The following is a 15,496-nucleotide window of genomic DNA, read 5'->3' as shown; positions in this document are numbered from 1 at the left end:
AAAGATCATTTGAAAGTTGGGTTACTACTTCCCTTGTAGTAAATAGGTTATGTGTGAGAATGAGTAGATTCTCTGAATAATAGTTAATTATACATATGAAGGAATCAATAATTGGCTTAAGTGACATTTTTAAAGCCATATTAAATGAAATATTACCAGGTTTTATTAATATTAAAATTTTATATTCATATGGTCATAATACCATAAACTAGTTAAGGGCTTTAATGCCAAGACAAATAGCTTACACATAAGCACTAGGGGACTACTGGTATAGGGAAATGATGCAGATATGTCTTTAAAACAGTATATAAGTTAAAATGGACAGTAGAGAAATCAATTAGCAGTTACAACAACCCATGTAGGAACTAATTAGAGCTTGAACAAGGATGGTAGCAATAGAGATAAATGTAAAAGAATAAATATGGAAAATATTTAGGAATCAAAATTGATTGAATTTGGGGAGCAGAATATGTTAGGAAATGAGAATATTCAAAGATAATTCTGAGTTTTAAGAGTAAAAGACTGGGGAAAAAATGTAGTGTCATCAACATAAATGGAGGAGTAATAAGAGGGGCAGGTATGAGGAAGTGACAAGTACTATTTTGGATATGTTGAACTTGAGATGTTGGCCAACTCTTCAGGGGAGATGTTGAACAGAGAGTTCCAAATGAGATTTTAGAGCTGTGAGAAAGATTGGAGTCAACTGAGTTATATGCAGAGGCAATATTTGAAGATATTAATCAGGGAGATTGATAATATAGAGAAATAATAAAAAGCAGACTGGCAAAGGAGAATGTTACAGAAACCAAGAGAGATGTTCTTTGTAATACAAGGAGGTTAAACAGCTCAGTCATATAATCTTTCCTTTGTGGTTACTTAGATGGAAAGGAGTTATGAGTCTGGGATGCTTTTTTATTTTTGTTTTATTTATCATTCTACTAATATATTTCTTACATTTGTTTCTCTGTTTAAAATCATCCCCCTCACCCCCCTTTTTCAAGGCTTAATCCCTGCTTCCATATCGGAGCCTCCTCCATTTAAATGTCTCCTGATAAATAAAGTAGATGGAAGCTGTAAGACATTTAATGATTCTGAACAGGAGGATCTGCAAGGGTTTGGTGTATGTCTTGATCCTGTTTATGATGTTATTTGGAGGTAGGTTACTTCCTATGTTCATAAATCACTGTGTATTTAATATGCATTTTCTTAGAAACTTTTCATTCTATTTTTCCAGAAACTTTAGTTTTTCCCCTGTTGCTACAAATTTAAATACAAATTCTTCTAGTTTTTTATTTAAAGGCCTTTACAGTCTGGCTTCAAAGTTGATTATACATTTTCATCTTTTCCTCACTCTATCTTCCTTCCAAACTGACCTATTTACTGTCTATTCAAAAGTTTCTGTCCGCCATTTCCATGTCTATGCACAGGCCTAAAATGTTTTCCCTTTCAAGTCTCTTGTTATTGTAACCCTTTATTACATTTAAGTTTAGCTACTTTGGAGGATTCTTCTGATTCCTGAAGGCAGTTAGTATTGTCATCCCAAATCCACTTTGTTTTTGTATAAGTCCTACATTTTCTTATAGTGAGTTGTCTTCCCCTCATTAAGCTGTAAATTCCTTGAGGGAAGACAAGGATACTTTGTATTTATGTCCCTACCACCTGGAACAGATTGATTTAATCTATTTTGTTGATTAATTTATTGCTAGTGATTTTCACTTGACTTAATATGAAGACATTAGGAAAAGATAATACCATGAAAATTTTATTTCTTTCACTAAATTGCTAACTATAATCACTTTTTATCATACTTGGTAATTAACTATGGCATTTCCTTCTGTTTTTGAAAATAATATTTATAATTGTAGGTGGTCAATAACTTTTTTCTTGTTCAGAATGCATAGTTCTAACTTAAGTTGATTTTGATCTTTTGTAATTAAGTAGATATTGCAAAGACCTCTTAGAGAATTGTATGTTGGGAATTGAGTATTGCCATATAGGAGCTTACTTAGAATTTTGAAAAAGAAATATCGTTTTAAAAGACCTGTAGAGGGGTCAACTAGTTGGCATAGTGAATAGAGCACTGACCCTAGAGCCAAGAGGACTTGAGTTCAGATCTATCCTCAAACACCTAGTTAACTGTGTGAACCCTGGCAAATCATTTAATTGTGTCTCCTTCCCCCCCCCCCAAAAAAAAAAGGGAAGACTTGTAGAGAAAATGTAGATGAGGACTAAATAATAATAATAATAGCAATAATGAAAATTTTGAAATGGTTGAAATACTTGACTGCATATAGGTATCAAACTGAAGACATCTTTTCTACTGAGAATAATACTATGAAAGTCTCTGTTAAACAGTCATGTTTAATATAGGAAAATTTACTAGGGATTGATTTATGTTCTCTCTTTTTTTAATAGCACTTACATACAAAAACTTATCCCTTGCAGGTATAGAAAAAGGGACATAGACTAGAAATAGAGGATGCAAAAAAAAAAAAAAAAAAGACATCTGGGATTTATGAGTCTAGAAGCACAATGTAAGACAACAGTATTAGTAGTTGCCACCAAAAAGAGCTAATGCGGTCTTAGGAGTATAATCAGAGAACAAAGTAGATGAGATCCTGCTATAGTGTCAACTGAGTAGATCACTTGTGTTCAAGTCATTATCACTTAAAATTATGTCATGAAGATCATGGTAACTATTCTCAAACTTTTTGATTTCAATACACTCTTTATATTCCTAAAAATTCTATACTCTACAGAGGTTTTGTTTTTATGGGTTATATCTATCAATATTTATCATGTTGGAAATTAAAGCGTTTTAATTTTGTTATGAAAATAGTTTTGACCTTATAGACCCTGGAAAATAGACTTTAAGAAGTACTTAATTTAAGGAATGAAGGACATTAAGCCAGTAGAAGAAAAGATTCAGGAGAGGAGATTTTGATTTAACAGTCAAACCAGCTTTTAATGGGATTCCTATTGGTTTAGCCCCAAAGGAAAAATAGAATCAGTAGGTGAAATTATAGGGAGACAGACTTGCTATTTTAAGAAAGAATTTTCATAAAATCCAAACTTTCCTAAAATGGAATTGGCTACCTCAGTAAGTAGTGACTTTCTTGTCATTGGTTGTATTCTAGCAGTCTGGACAATTATTGTCATTAATGTTGTAGAGGTAATTTGTGCTTTGGTAGGCACATTTAATAAAGAAATATATAAAGGGACAGCTAGGTGGTACAGTAGCTAGAGCACCAGCCCTGAAGTCAGGAAGACTTGAGTTCACTGGTCTCAGATACTTAACACTTCCTATCTGTGTGATGCTGAGCAAGTCACTTAGCCCCAATTGCCTCAGCAAAAAAAAAAAAAAAAAAAAAAAAAAAAAAAAGATAAGATTCTATTTAGACAAAGTTGGTATGAAAATCATAGTTACACAGAATGCTTTTCTATGATTTTGTAAATCTAATTTCTTCATTTTTCCAAATGAAGAAACTGAGATCCAATGATGGTAAGTGATTTAGTAAGGTCTTACAGCTTATAGACAAAGCTGGGGCTAGAGCCCATGTCTTCTGGAAAAACCCATGTTCTTTTTGCTATATAATACCTTCAAAAAACTGTTCTCAATCTCTTAAAAACAAAACAGCAAGTGAATTAGTAGTGTATATGTTTTTTAATGCTTGACAGTTTCCTCTATAGGTTCTTTTTGTGGTCTTCTACCAAATTATATTTTTTATATGTGTTTCAAGTTCTTATTAATAATCATAGCTAATATCTAGTTTTTCAGATTTGAAAGTCATTTTGCATAACTATAATCTTTATTACATCTATATTACATATTTCATTTATATATTATACATTTTATGTTAGTTAAATGTTTCATGAATTTTTTTTGTAAGCCAGATAATTTCTAAAATTCTTTAATTATTTTTGTTTTTCAGGTTTCGACCAAATGCTAGAGAATTGTGGTGCTACAATGCTGTGGTTGCAGATTCCAGGCTTCTTCCTTCTGCACCAGACATGCAATCAAGATGTAGCATACTGAGCCCAGAACTTGCTTTGCCTACAGGATCAAGAGCTCTTACAACTAGGTCTCATGCAGCTTTGCACATCCTTGGTGAGTAAGGATTTAAGATTGTCACTTAGTTAAATTTCTTTAGCTACTCTGGTTTTACTTTCTGAGCATAGGGAGATATATAGTTTATGGGTTTTTTTGTTGTTGTTGTTAAAAAGCATTTGTACTAGGTACTATCATAAGAGTCATAGAGTACCTCCTCCATTAAGTTTAATCTTAAAAGAATAAAGGCACATGCAAATTATAGCTTCCTGATTATGTTGTCTTAAGCAAGGGTAGATTTTTACTTGAGCAGCCTTCCTGTTGAGCCATTGAAACTCTAATAGATCTATTTTGTACACATTGAGTATATTTCTCTTTTCTTGATTTCTTTTAAATTACCACATTTCTATAGGGAAAGAAGGACTCCTACTAAACTCCTTTTATAATACAAACATGGTACTGATACCTAAACCAGGTAGGACGAAAACAGAGAAAGAAAATTACAGACCAATTTCCCTAATGAATATTGATGCCAAAATCTTAAATAAAATATTAGCAAAGAGATTACAGAAAGTCATCCCCAGGATAATATACCATGACCAAGTAGGATTTACTTGGAGGATACCAGAATGCAGAACTGGTTCAATATTAGGAAAACTATTAGCGTAATTGACTATATCAATAACCAAGCTAATAAAAACCATATGATTATCTCAATAGATACAGAAAAAGCATTTGATAAAATCCAACATCCATTCCTATTAAAAACACTAGAAAATATAAGAATAAATGGACTTTTCCTTAAAAGAGTTAGTAGCATCTATTTAAGTAAGCATTAGTAAGCATCATGTGTAATGGAGATAAACTGGAACCATTCCCAATAAGATCAGGGGTGAAACAAGGTGACCTACTGTCACCTTTACTACTCATTATTGGATTAGAAATGCTAGCTTTGACAATGAGAAGAAAAAGAGACTAAAAGAATTAGAGTAAGTAATGAGGAAATCAAATTATCACTCTTTGCAACAGATATGGTAGTATACTTAGAGAACCCAAAAAGTCAAGTAAAAAGCTATTAGAAATAATCCACAACTTTAGCAAAGTTGCAGGATACAAAATAAATCCACATAAATCATCATCATTTTTATACATCACTAACAAAATCCAACAGCAAGAGATACAAAGAGAAATTCCATTTAAAATAACTGTTGATAGTATAAAATATTTGGGAATCTACCTGCCAAGGGAAAGTCAGGAACTATATGAGCAAAATTACAAAACACTTTCCACACAAAGTCAGATCTAACCAATTGGGAAAATATCAAGTGCTCTTGGATAGGTCGAGTAAAATAATAAAGATGACAATGATGCCTAAACTAATTTATTTATTTAGTGCTATACAAATTAGACTCCTAAGAAACTATTTTTACTGACATAGAAAAAATAAGAACAAAATTCATCTGGAAGAACAAAAGGTCAAGAATTTCAAGGGAATTAATGGGGAAAAAAAATACAAATGAAAGTGGCTTAGCTGTACCAGATCTAAAACTATGTTATAAAGCAGTGGTCACCAAAACCATTTGGTATTGGCTAAGAAATAGAGAAGTTGATCAATGGAATAGGTTAGGTTCACAGAACAAAATAGTCAATAACTATAGCAGTGTAGCATTTGACAAACCCAAAGACCCCAGGTTTTGGCATAAGAACTCACTATGTGACAAAAATTGTTGGGAAAATTAGAAACTAGTATGGCAGAAACTAGGAATTTACCCACACTTAACACTATATATCAAGATAAGGCTTAAATGGGTTCATGACTTAGACATAAAGAATGATATTATAAACAAATTTGAAGAACATAGGATAGTTTACCTCTCAGATCTGTGGAGGAGGAAGGAATTTGTGAGCAAAGAAGAACTAGAAATCATTATTGATCATAAAATAGATAATTTTGATTATATTAAGTTAAAAAAAAGTTTTGTACAAACAAAACTAATGCAGACAAGATTAGAAGGGAAACAATAAATTGGGAAGACTTTTTTTTTTTTTTTTTTTTTTGCTAAGGCAACTGGGATTAAGTGACTTGCCTAGGGTCACGTGGCCAGAAAGTGTTAAATATCTGAGGCCAGATTTGAACTCAGGTCCTCCTAATGTCAGAGCTGGTACTCTATTCACTGTGTCATCCAGCTGGCCTAGAAAACATTTTTACATTCAGAGGTTCTGATAAAGGCCTGATTTCTAAAATATATTGAGAATTGACTCAAATTTGCAAGAATTCAAGCCATTCTCCAATTGATAAATGGTCAAAGGATATAAACAGACAATTTTCAGAGAAAGAAATTGAAACTATTTGTAGTCACATGAAAAGGTGCTGTAAATCATTATTGATCAGAGAAATGCAAATTAAGACAACTCTGAGATATCACTATACAGATTGGCTAAGATGACAGGAAAAGATAATGATAAATGTTGGAGGGAATGTGGGAAAACTGGGGCACTTATACATTGTTGGTGGAAACGGATCCAGTTCTGGAGAACAACATGGAACTATGCTCATAAAGTTATCAAACTGTGCATACCCTTTGACCCAGCAGTGTTTCTACTGGTCTTATATCCCAAAGAGATCTAAAGGAGAGAAAGAGACCCACATGTGCAAAAATGTCGCAGCCATTTTTGTAGTGGCTAGAAACTGGAAACTGAGAGGATGCCCATCAATTGGAGAATGGTTGGGTAAATTGTGGTATATGAATGTTATGGAATATTATTGTTTTGTAAGAAACGATCAGCAGGATAATTTCAGAGAGTCCTGGAGAGAGTTACATGAACTGATGCTGAGGGAAATGAGCAGAACTAGGAGATCATTGTACACGGCAACAACAGGACTATACCATGATCAATTTTGATGGACATGGCTCTCTTCAACTCCAATTGTTCAGTGATGAAAAGAGCCATTTACACCCAGAGAGAGGATTGTGGAAACTGAGTGTGGACTACAACATAGCATTCTCACTTTTCTAGTTGTTGTTTACTTGCATTTTATTTTGCTTCTCTTTTTTTTCCTTTGCAGCATGATAATTATATAAATATGTATGCACATATTGGATTTAACATATATTTCTACCATATTTAACATATATTGGACTACTTGTCATCTAGAGAAGGGAATGGAGAAGGGTCGGGGGGGGATTGGAACACAGGGTTTTGCAAGAGGTAATGTTGAAGAATTGTCCACACATATATTTTGAAAAATATAAAGCTTTAATTTAAAAAAAAAAAAAAGTTACCAGATTTCTTTTAAGCACCAGTCTTGTTAAGAATTTCATTTTACAGCACTTGAATATTACTTTCTTCATTTTGTTTCAGGTTGTCTTGATACATTGGCAGCCATGCAGGATTTAAAAATGGGTGTAGCAAGTACAGAGGAAGAGACTCAAGCAGTAATGAAAGTTTACTCCAAAGAAGATTATAGTGTGGTGAACAGATTTGAAAGTATGTATGTTTATATTTCTTGAAAAGTAAATTTTCCCTGTAAATTTGAATCATTATCATTAAACAATCAAATCCTTTCTGCTCTGTAGGTCATGGAGGAGGCTGGGGTTACTCTGCTCATTCAGTTGAAGCAATTCGTTTCAGTGCTGACACTGATATTTTACTGGGTGGTCTTGGCCTTTTTGGAGGTAGAGGAGAATATACTGCCAAAATAAAGGTAATCTATTGAATGATTCTTTTCTTTTATCTTGAAAAAATATGAATTTTTGATCTAGTTGTTACTATCATATAAAAGAGTGTAGAAAAAAAGTTTATGTGAAACCAGTATTCTTGATCATCCTGCTAATAAAGGCCATTATTATAGCTACTTTTGTTCCAGCTTTGTCCTCTTACCTCTTAAGTTACATAATGGTTGCTCAAAATGAGACTTATTTCTCTTTATCATACTGTAACCTAGTAAGCTGTTTCTATTGTTTTCTAGCATACCATCATTACACTGTATTATGCTGCTTTTTTATTTGAGGAAATCCTTAAAAATATTTCTTTTATGCAACCTACTTGTAGATACCTTCCTACAACTCACAGAAATAAGGTCATTTTTCATATTCTTTTCTATTTCAAAAGTTTTTCCATTAGTTAATTCATCCTTATATCAAGTTCAACCTCTTCACTTTAAATTTAAAATTATTTTTCTAGACTGCTTATGTCATTATCATTGTGACCTTTTTTCTTATTTGCCACCTGACTATATATGCTCAAGAAAATATTTTCCCAACCTCTAATTCTAATTGCCAACCTCATGCCTCTTTGTAAGCATTTTTCTCATTCTAAGTTCCATCTTCTTCATTCTATTACTTTTTTAGTCAAGCTCTTTATATCAATTATTTCCTTGGAAATATCAATTATTTCTTTGGAAATACTCCAAGATGAAGTAGGCTTGGAAAGGATTCTCACCTCCTTTAGATATTGTTGTTCAACAATAAATGTCTGCTCATATATAAGGACTTACAATATAAGAAAAATTAAAATTGAAAAATCATAAATATTCAGTGTTTTTTTTTTAATGTGATATTTTGACATGTTGTGTTTTTCAATTTAAATGTAAGCTTCTGGAAAATAAGTTCTACTTGAATTTTACCTTCATAGTGCTTAATATTTTTACTTTTTAGCAAATAAAGAATGAAAGTTTGAATATAAATGCCTGATTGCTGAGATAAAAATCAACATTTATCCTTTCTCTTAGTTGTTTGAATTGGGTCCAGATGGAGGAGATCATGAAACTGATGGTGATCTTCTTGCAGAGACTGATGTCTTGGCATATGATTGTGCTGCTAGGTACTTGATTTTTTATTGTCTTTATAACTACTTTAAAATTATGTAATGAGATTAATAAGCTCTAATTTTATAATAACTTTAATCATTTTAAATTTCTGCTAAATATTTAAGCTTAATATTTTAAGCAGAAAATATAAAATTATATTTAGTATATTTTATTCATAAATTTCAGAAAGAAAATAGAAATGTTTTTTTAAAATATTCAGTTAAATTATGTTTTGGCCAATGCCATATCAAAAGTAAATCAAAATGAATCCCTTCTTTATAACAAACAATATGTTACTCATAAAGCTACCATATATATGTTGCAATAATTCAGTTGTGGAGTGATAAGATTCTTCATCAATATAGTGGCTTTATGAATAGATAGAAAGGAATAAAACTTGACATGAATTGGACATGTGAACAAAGTATGTTTAAGGCAGCAAGGGTAACACTGAGGTTATTTATAACTTGGGTGCTTGGGAGGATAGACATAGTAATAAGAAAGGTGGGAAAAGAAATAAGGTTTGGTGAAATTTTTAAACTTTAAATGAAGGTAATGATTCTGTTTGATTATACTGAGTTTAAAATTCCAACAATATACCCAGTTTGAGATTTTAAAAAAACAGTTGATGATGTGAAATTAGAGTCAGAAGATAAATTAAATCTGGATATACAGTTGGAGAAATCATCTGTTTAGAGATGAAGAGCTCACCAAACAAGATAGTATAGGCAGGGGTCCTCAAACTACGGCCGTGGGCCAGATGTGGCAGCTGAGGACGTTTATCCCCCTCCCCCAAGGCTGTGAAGTTTCTTTATTTAAAGGCTCACAAAACAAAGTTTTTGTTTTTACTATAGTCCGGCCCTCCAACAGTCTGAGGGACAGTGAACTGGCCCCTATTTTAAAAGTTTGAGGACTCCTGGTATAAAGCCTAACTTTTTAAACTGTGGCTCACGAGCCCACATGAGTTTTCATAACTGAATGCGATTGATGGTCAAGAGATTATGATTTATTGTCATTAAATATTTCATTTGTATAACTGTTTTTATATGCTTGTGCACCTGGAATCACATGAAAAATTTCACAGGCAAAATGTGGTTGCAAGTGGAAAAAGTTTAACACTGCTATAGAGCAGCAGTTTCCAAAAGTATAATATGAGGACTCTAAGGGATCTTTCAGCCCCTTACAGGGCCTTTGAAATGTCAAAATTATTTTCATAATACTAAGACATATTATTTAAAAAAAAAAAACTTCACTTTTCTAATTACATATGTGAGTGAGATTTAATTTTTTCAGCTATAACCAAAAAAGTTACAATAGATATTTTTCAAGCAATAAACATTTATTAAGTGCCTACTATGTTTCACTCTGCTAAGTATTAAAGAAAGATAAAAGAAAGTCCTTGTTCTCAAGTAACTCACAATCTAGTGGGAGAGACAACATGTAAACAACTGTGTACAAACAAGCTGTACAACATAAATTTGAAATAATCAACAGAGTAAAGTCACTAAAATTAATGGGATCATGATCATTACTGTAGATGGTGGGATTTTAGTTAGTATCTGAAGGAAACTAAGAAAATTATGAAAGGGAGTTGAGGAAGGCATGAATGTCAACTAGTAAAAAAATGCTTTATAGATGGGTTACCTTCAAGGAATTGCAAAAGCCAGTGCAACTAGTACACAGATTATTTGGAGGAGAGTATATAAGGTATAAGAAGACTGGCAGGAGAAGTCATGAAAAACTCTTAATTGCCAAATGGAGGATTTTATGCTTGATCTACCAGAGGTAATAAGGAACCACTACAGTTAGAACTATGTTTTTAAGAAAATCACTTTGATGACCAAGTGGAAAATGGAATGGAGTGAGGAAAGACTTGAGGCAGATAGACTGCAGCCACTCTGCAAAGGTCTGCACTAGGGTGATAGCAATATCAAAAGAAATGAGATCTTCAGATACAATTGACAGGCCTTAGGGAGCCTGAGGATTCAAAGATGACATATCTAAGTTTCTAGATTAAATGCCGAAGCAGATATGAAAATGTAGCTGTCCTCAAAAAAAAAAAAAAAAAAGAAAATATACACACACACACACACACACACAATGCCACTCTTTACTAATTGATATGATTATATTAAGAGGTAATGTGTTTGTTTTTTATGACACTAAAGTGAATTATTAATTAAATATTTTTAAATGTTAATTTTTATTTAGAAGGAAATAAATTTCAATAGATATAACCTCTATATTGGGATTCTTAAGACCATTATTAAAACCATGGGCCATTATTCCATTAAATATATATAAATGTGTATAAATGCATGTGTATATTCATGTACATATATATGCATACATCTCATATAATTTTTAAGAGTTTAAAGTGGAACTGAGACTAAAAGGTTTGAAAACTACTGGGAGAAAAGGAACCAGGGAAGACCCTTGAAAGAAACTCACTGCTAGTGTAAGTGTCCTGGCTTAAGTTCCAGTCAGAAACTGAGGAGTGTTATGTAGGTAGAAGGATTATCAGAAAAGTGCTGTTATTAGGAAACGCTTTAGAGAAGACAGTATCAAGGAGAAAATGATTTATAGTGCTAAAGGTCTCAGGGCAGTTGGGAAGATCAAGACTGAGAAAGAATTATTTGTTTTGGGAGTTAGAGGTCATTGGTAATTTTGGAGAGAGCAGTTTGAATTAATAAAGTCAGAAGCCAGATTACATGAAGTTTAAAAATGAATGCATGAAGTGGAGGCACCTAATGTCAATGGTTCTGTCAAAGAGTTCAGCTGAATAGGAAAGTGAAAATATAGGATGTAATAGCTAGTAACATGGTTGGATCACAGGATTTTTTAAAAAAATATAGGGGACACAGATATGTTTGTAGGCAACAGGGAAAGAACCACTGGCTAGTAAGGGAATGAAGATTAGTAAGATTAGGATTGATAAGGAGAAATTTTTCTAGAGAAAGATGAGAGGGAATGAGATAAAGATGCACATGAGAGCTTAACCTTAGTAAAGAGGAGGAATGTTTCTTTTGTTTATATCATGAAATTGGCTGAAGGAATTGGGGACATTGAGCCTCTACAGGAGACGATTTATGAGTATCTTGGAGTGGGGGAGTGGTATAGGTGTATATGATAGTTATCTTCAATGTTTTTGAGACTGAATAAAAAGAAAGACTTTAACTTAATCAGTCTGACCCCAGACAGCAAATGTAGATTTTGGTCAAGAAAATTTTTTTCTAAAAATTAGAACTATTTCAGAATTCAATAGGTTTTTTATGTATGGGTGTATGTGGGTGTGTGGGTGTGACAGAGAGAGAGAGAGAGAGAGTGTGTATGTGTGTGTGTGTGTGTGTGTATTCCCTTCTCTAGAAATCTTCAAGTCAAAGTTGAATAATTTCTTTTTATGTATGTTTTAAGTTCATTTAAATTGGGTTTCTTTAGATAGGTTTAGTAGCAATCTTTAGATTTTGGCATTGTCTGATTAATATTTCTCTCAGAGAAAAATATGCCATGATGTTTGATGAACCAGTTCTTCTACAAGCTGGCTGGTGGTATGTTGCATGGGCTCGCGTGTCTGGACCCAGTAGTGACTGTGGATCTCATGGACAGGCCTCTATTACCACAGATGATGGGTAAGTCTAAAGTATCATTGATTATTTCATCAGAGAATGTGCTTTAAGGGTAAAGACATCAAGAAAAGTCTAAGGACAAGTTTTAAAATTCAGTGTGACCTCCTTCCTGACTTGTTATCTTTGTACAGTAAATTAGGTTTAAGATCAGCTTTAAGTACTCTCAAAAGAATATTGATACATTTTACTGATTAATTTGTTTGAGAAATGAGGTATTGTAATTTTTTTCCCTTTTTCTTCAGAGTTCTTTTTCAATTTAAGAGTTCAAAGAAATCAAACAATGGTACAGATGTTAATGCGGGACAGATACCTCAATTATTATACAGGTATTGTATATATTTTAATTTAAAATTATTTTTCCCCTCCCTTGAAAATAGACTCAGGAGTTTTCTGAAGTACAGAGTATGATAAAAATGAAAATTATTTTGATTATTGATTATTTTTGAAGCATTCAAGAAAGGTATTGCTATGTAAAGAGAAATGTAGACCTATATATAAAAACACTTAATTCAGTTGCCTTTCTGTGCATATGATATGATTTTATTTTCCAAGACTTTTTTTACATTAGAGAAAACTAGATGATTCAGTGGATAGAGTTCTGGACTTGGAATCAGGAAGAACCCAAGTTCAAATCCTGCCCCAGATAAATACCCAAGTTCAAATCCTGCCCTGTGACCCAGAGAAAGGAACCTCTCTGATCTTCAGTTTTCTCATTTGTAAAATGAGGATATTAATAATCATACTTTCTAGTGTTGTTATCAGGATCTAACAATGTTACAAATGAATAATACTTTGCAAATCTTAAAGGGTGTATAAATTCTAGCTATTACTATTTTATTCTCAACATGAGGATTAAATTTAAACTGATAACCATCTTGAATTCTTTTGCATATTAAACAATATTTGTTTTCTACTAAGATCTTTATGATTAAAACTATATTTTGTTAATTTTCCTAACTTTTTGTGTATAATAGCCAAACATGAAGAGAAAACATTATATTTAAATAGGGATGAAAAGCTTTATATTTAGGATCTGATTAATCTGCTCTAGGTTTTTATATTTTTGTTAAATATTTTATGGTAAAGATACAGCATTTTCTTATTTCAACAAAATGTAATATTGAATTAAAATTAAAAAGCAACACAATGGTCAAGTAAGATAATAAACTTGTATAGTGTTGATTCTTCATGGCAACTTTATGGCATTTGCTTAATATTTTCTCTATTATGCTTGTGGAAAAAAAGTGAATCATTCTTTAATCAATGTTTTTGTATTAATGTTATAGATTTTTAGGATATATTCTGATTTAAATTAATTTTACTTTAAAATAATTAGTGCTAGGGGCAGCTGGGTGGCACAGTAGATAGAGCGCCAGGCCTCAAGTCAGGAGGACCTGAGTTCAAATCTGGTTTCAAACATTTCCTAGCTATGTGGCCCTGGGCAAGTCACTTAACCCCAATTGCCTCAGGAAAAAAAAATAATAATTAGTGCTAAAAATATTAAAAATTCCTTATATGTCCATCTATTGAATTAAAATCTATGAATTACCTCAAAGATAATTTTTTCTAAAAAAAATTTAAAATAGTTTCAGTAATATCATGGGAAATCTGTTTCATCAATCAAATCAAATATTTTAGTACTTATTATATAATGGGCACACTTTGTATTCTGCAGCTTAAAAGTTGTTTTTAAGAAATTTGTATGTACATATATACATATATGAATGTGCACATGCATGTAGATATGCTGGGTCCTTCACACATGATATATATCAATCATCAAAATGATGTCATAATGTTTACACTCCCTCCACTACTTATTCCAGTCTTCTAATATCCTATATAGTTCATATCAATGAATTCCCATAAATCCATTCTAAAACGTCTACTCAGTATAACACAAGCTTTCTTCTGGGCCTTTCATAAATGGATATGACATTAAAGAATAACAATTTTCATCCACTTTGCTGCTATACCCTAAGGATCAGGGGACCTTTCCATCTTACTCACAGTTGGAACTTTCCATATGTGTTTTCTCTCCGAGTAGAATGTAAGTACCTGTAGAATAGGGACTGTCTGGCTTTTCTTTGCATCCCCAGAGCTTTGTGCATAATAAGAAGTTCATAAATGCTTTATTCTATTCATTCATCTTCACATTCCAGGGGTATGAAAAGATGTACATATTTTTTTCCCTTTTTTAGGAGTTGATTGCTGCAAAATGAGACAAGATTTGTATATTCTCAGCTTTAATGTTAAAATTTTCTAGTCTTTTTCTAATTAGTAGATAGCATAATATCTTTTAAATGACCTACCACAGCATTCACTTAAAACATATGAGACAATTTTACTTGATTATATTAGAAGAAAAAAGATTGGATTTCCTTATATAAATCAGTTTTGTATATTTACCTTTCTTCAGGCTCCCAACCAGTGATGGCAGTGCTTCCAAGGGTAAACAGCAAACCACTGAACCTGTACACATTTTAAAGCGATCTTTTGCAAGAACAGTCTCCACAGTAAGCCAACTAACTCACTTATTTTGACAATTTTAGCCCATACGTTCATTTCTAAATGTTGTGCTTTAATTTTATTTAAAGGTTTATATTTCTGCTGTGTATATATACACGAAATGTAATAATAAATTCTCAACTTGGTTTAGTGAACTCATATTTTTATCTAATTTTAGTGCATTGTCATTAAAATGTGATATGATTGATTTTAGTATGTTGCAAGAAATTGAAAAGTTGGTTAAAAAAGAGGAAAAATGCATTTTGCATTCTTAAGGTTTATGACCTTGAAGTAGCTTTATAGATATAATTTGGTCATGAAGATTCCAAAACTCATTTTTAAGGTCTGTAATGGTATTTTTTAAGCATATAGATTTCCATTTGAATGAGAGTTGTTCTAGAAGATCTTTCTTCTCAGATTAAATAGATAAATTATAAGCAAAATGGATCCAATTCATTATGATCTGTGATCTTTATTAGCCATTTTTGTATAGTGTTAAACTTA

The 15,496-nt window shown here is 32.1% G+C and overlaps 1 protein-coding gene across 2 annotated transcripts in view; it reads left to right on the top strand.

The window, feature by feature from the left end:
• Positions 1-15,496, top strand: part of MYCBP2 (MYC binding protein 2) — a 312,149-nt gene that overhangs the window by 143,273 nt on the left and 153,380 nt on the right. For both annotated transcript variants that reach the window (XM_031958523.1, XM_031958522.1), the window contains 8 exons: positions 1,002-1,155; positions 3,933-4,108; positions 7,412-7,537; positions 7,627-7,754; positions 8,781-8,872; positions 12,353-12,487; positions 12,727-12,810; positions 14,904-15,000. In XM_031958523.1, the coding sequence (XP_031814383.1) occupies positions 1,002-1,155; positions 3,933-4,108; positions 7,412-7,537; positions 7,627-7,754; positions 8,781-8,872; positions 12,353-12,487; positions 12,727-12,810; positions 14,904-15,000 (992 nt within the window). The remainder of the gene's footprint in view (positions 1-1,001; positions 1,156-3,932; positions 4,109-7,411; positions 7,538-7,626; positions 7,755-8,780; positions 8,873-12,352; positions 12,488-12,726; positions 12,811-14,903; positions 15,001-15,496) is intronic.

Source organism: Sarcophilus harrisii, chromosome 3, assembly GCF_902635505.1.
Source record: "Sarcophilus harrisii chromosome 3, mSarHar1.11, whole genome shotgun sequence".
Classification (NCBI taxonomy): Eukaryota; Metazoa; Chordata; class Mammalia; order Dasyuromorphia; family Dasyuridae; genus Sarcophilus; species Sarcophilus harrisii.
Note: the sequence above shows the minus strand (reverse complement) of the source record. Positions and strands in the feature narration are given on the sequence as shown.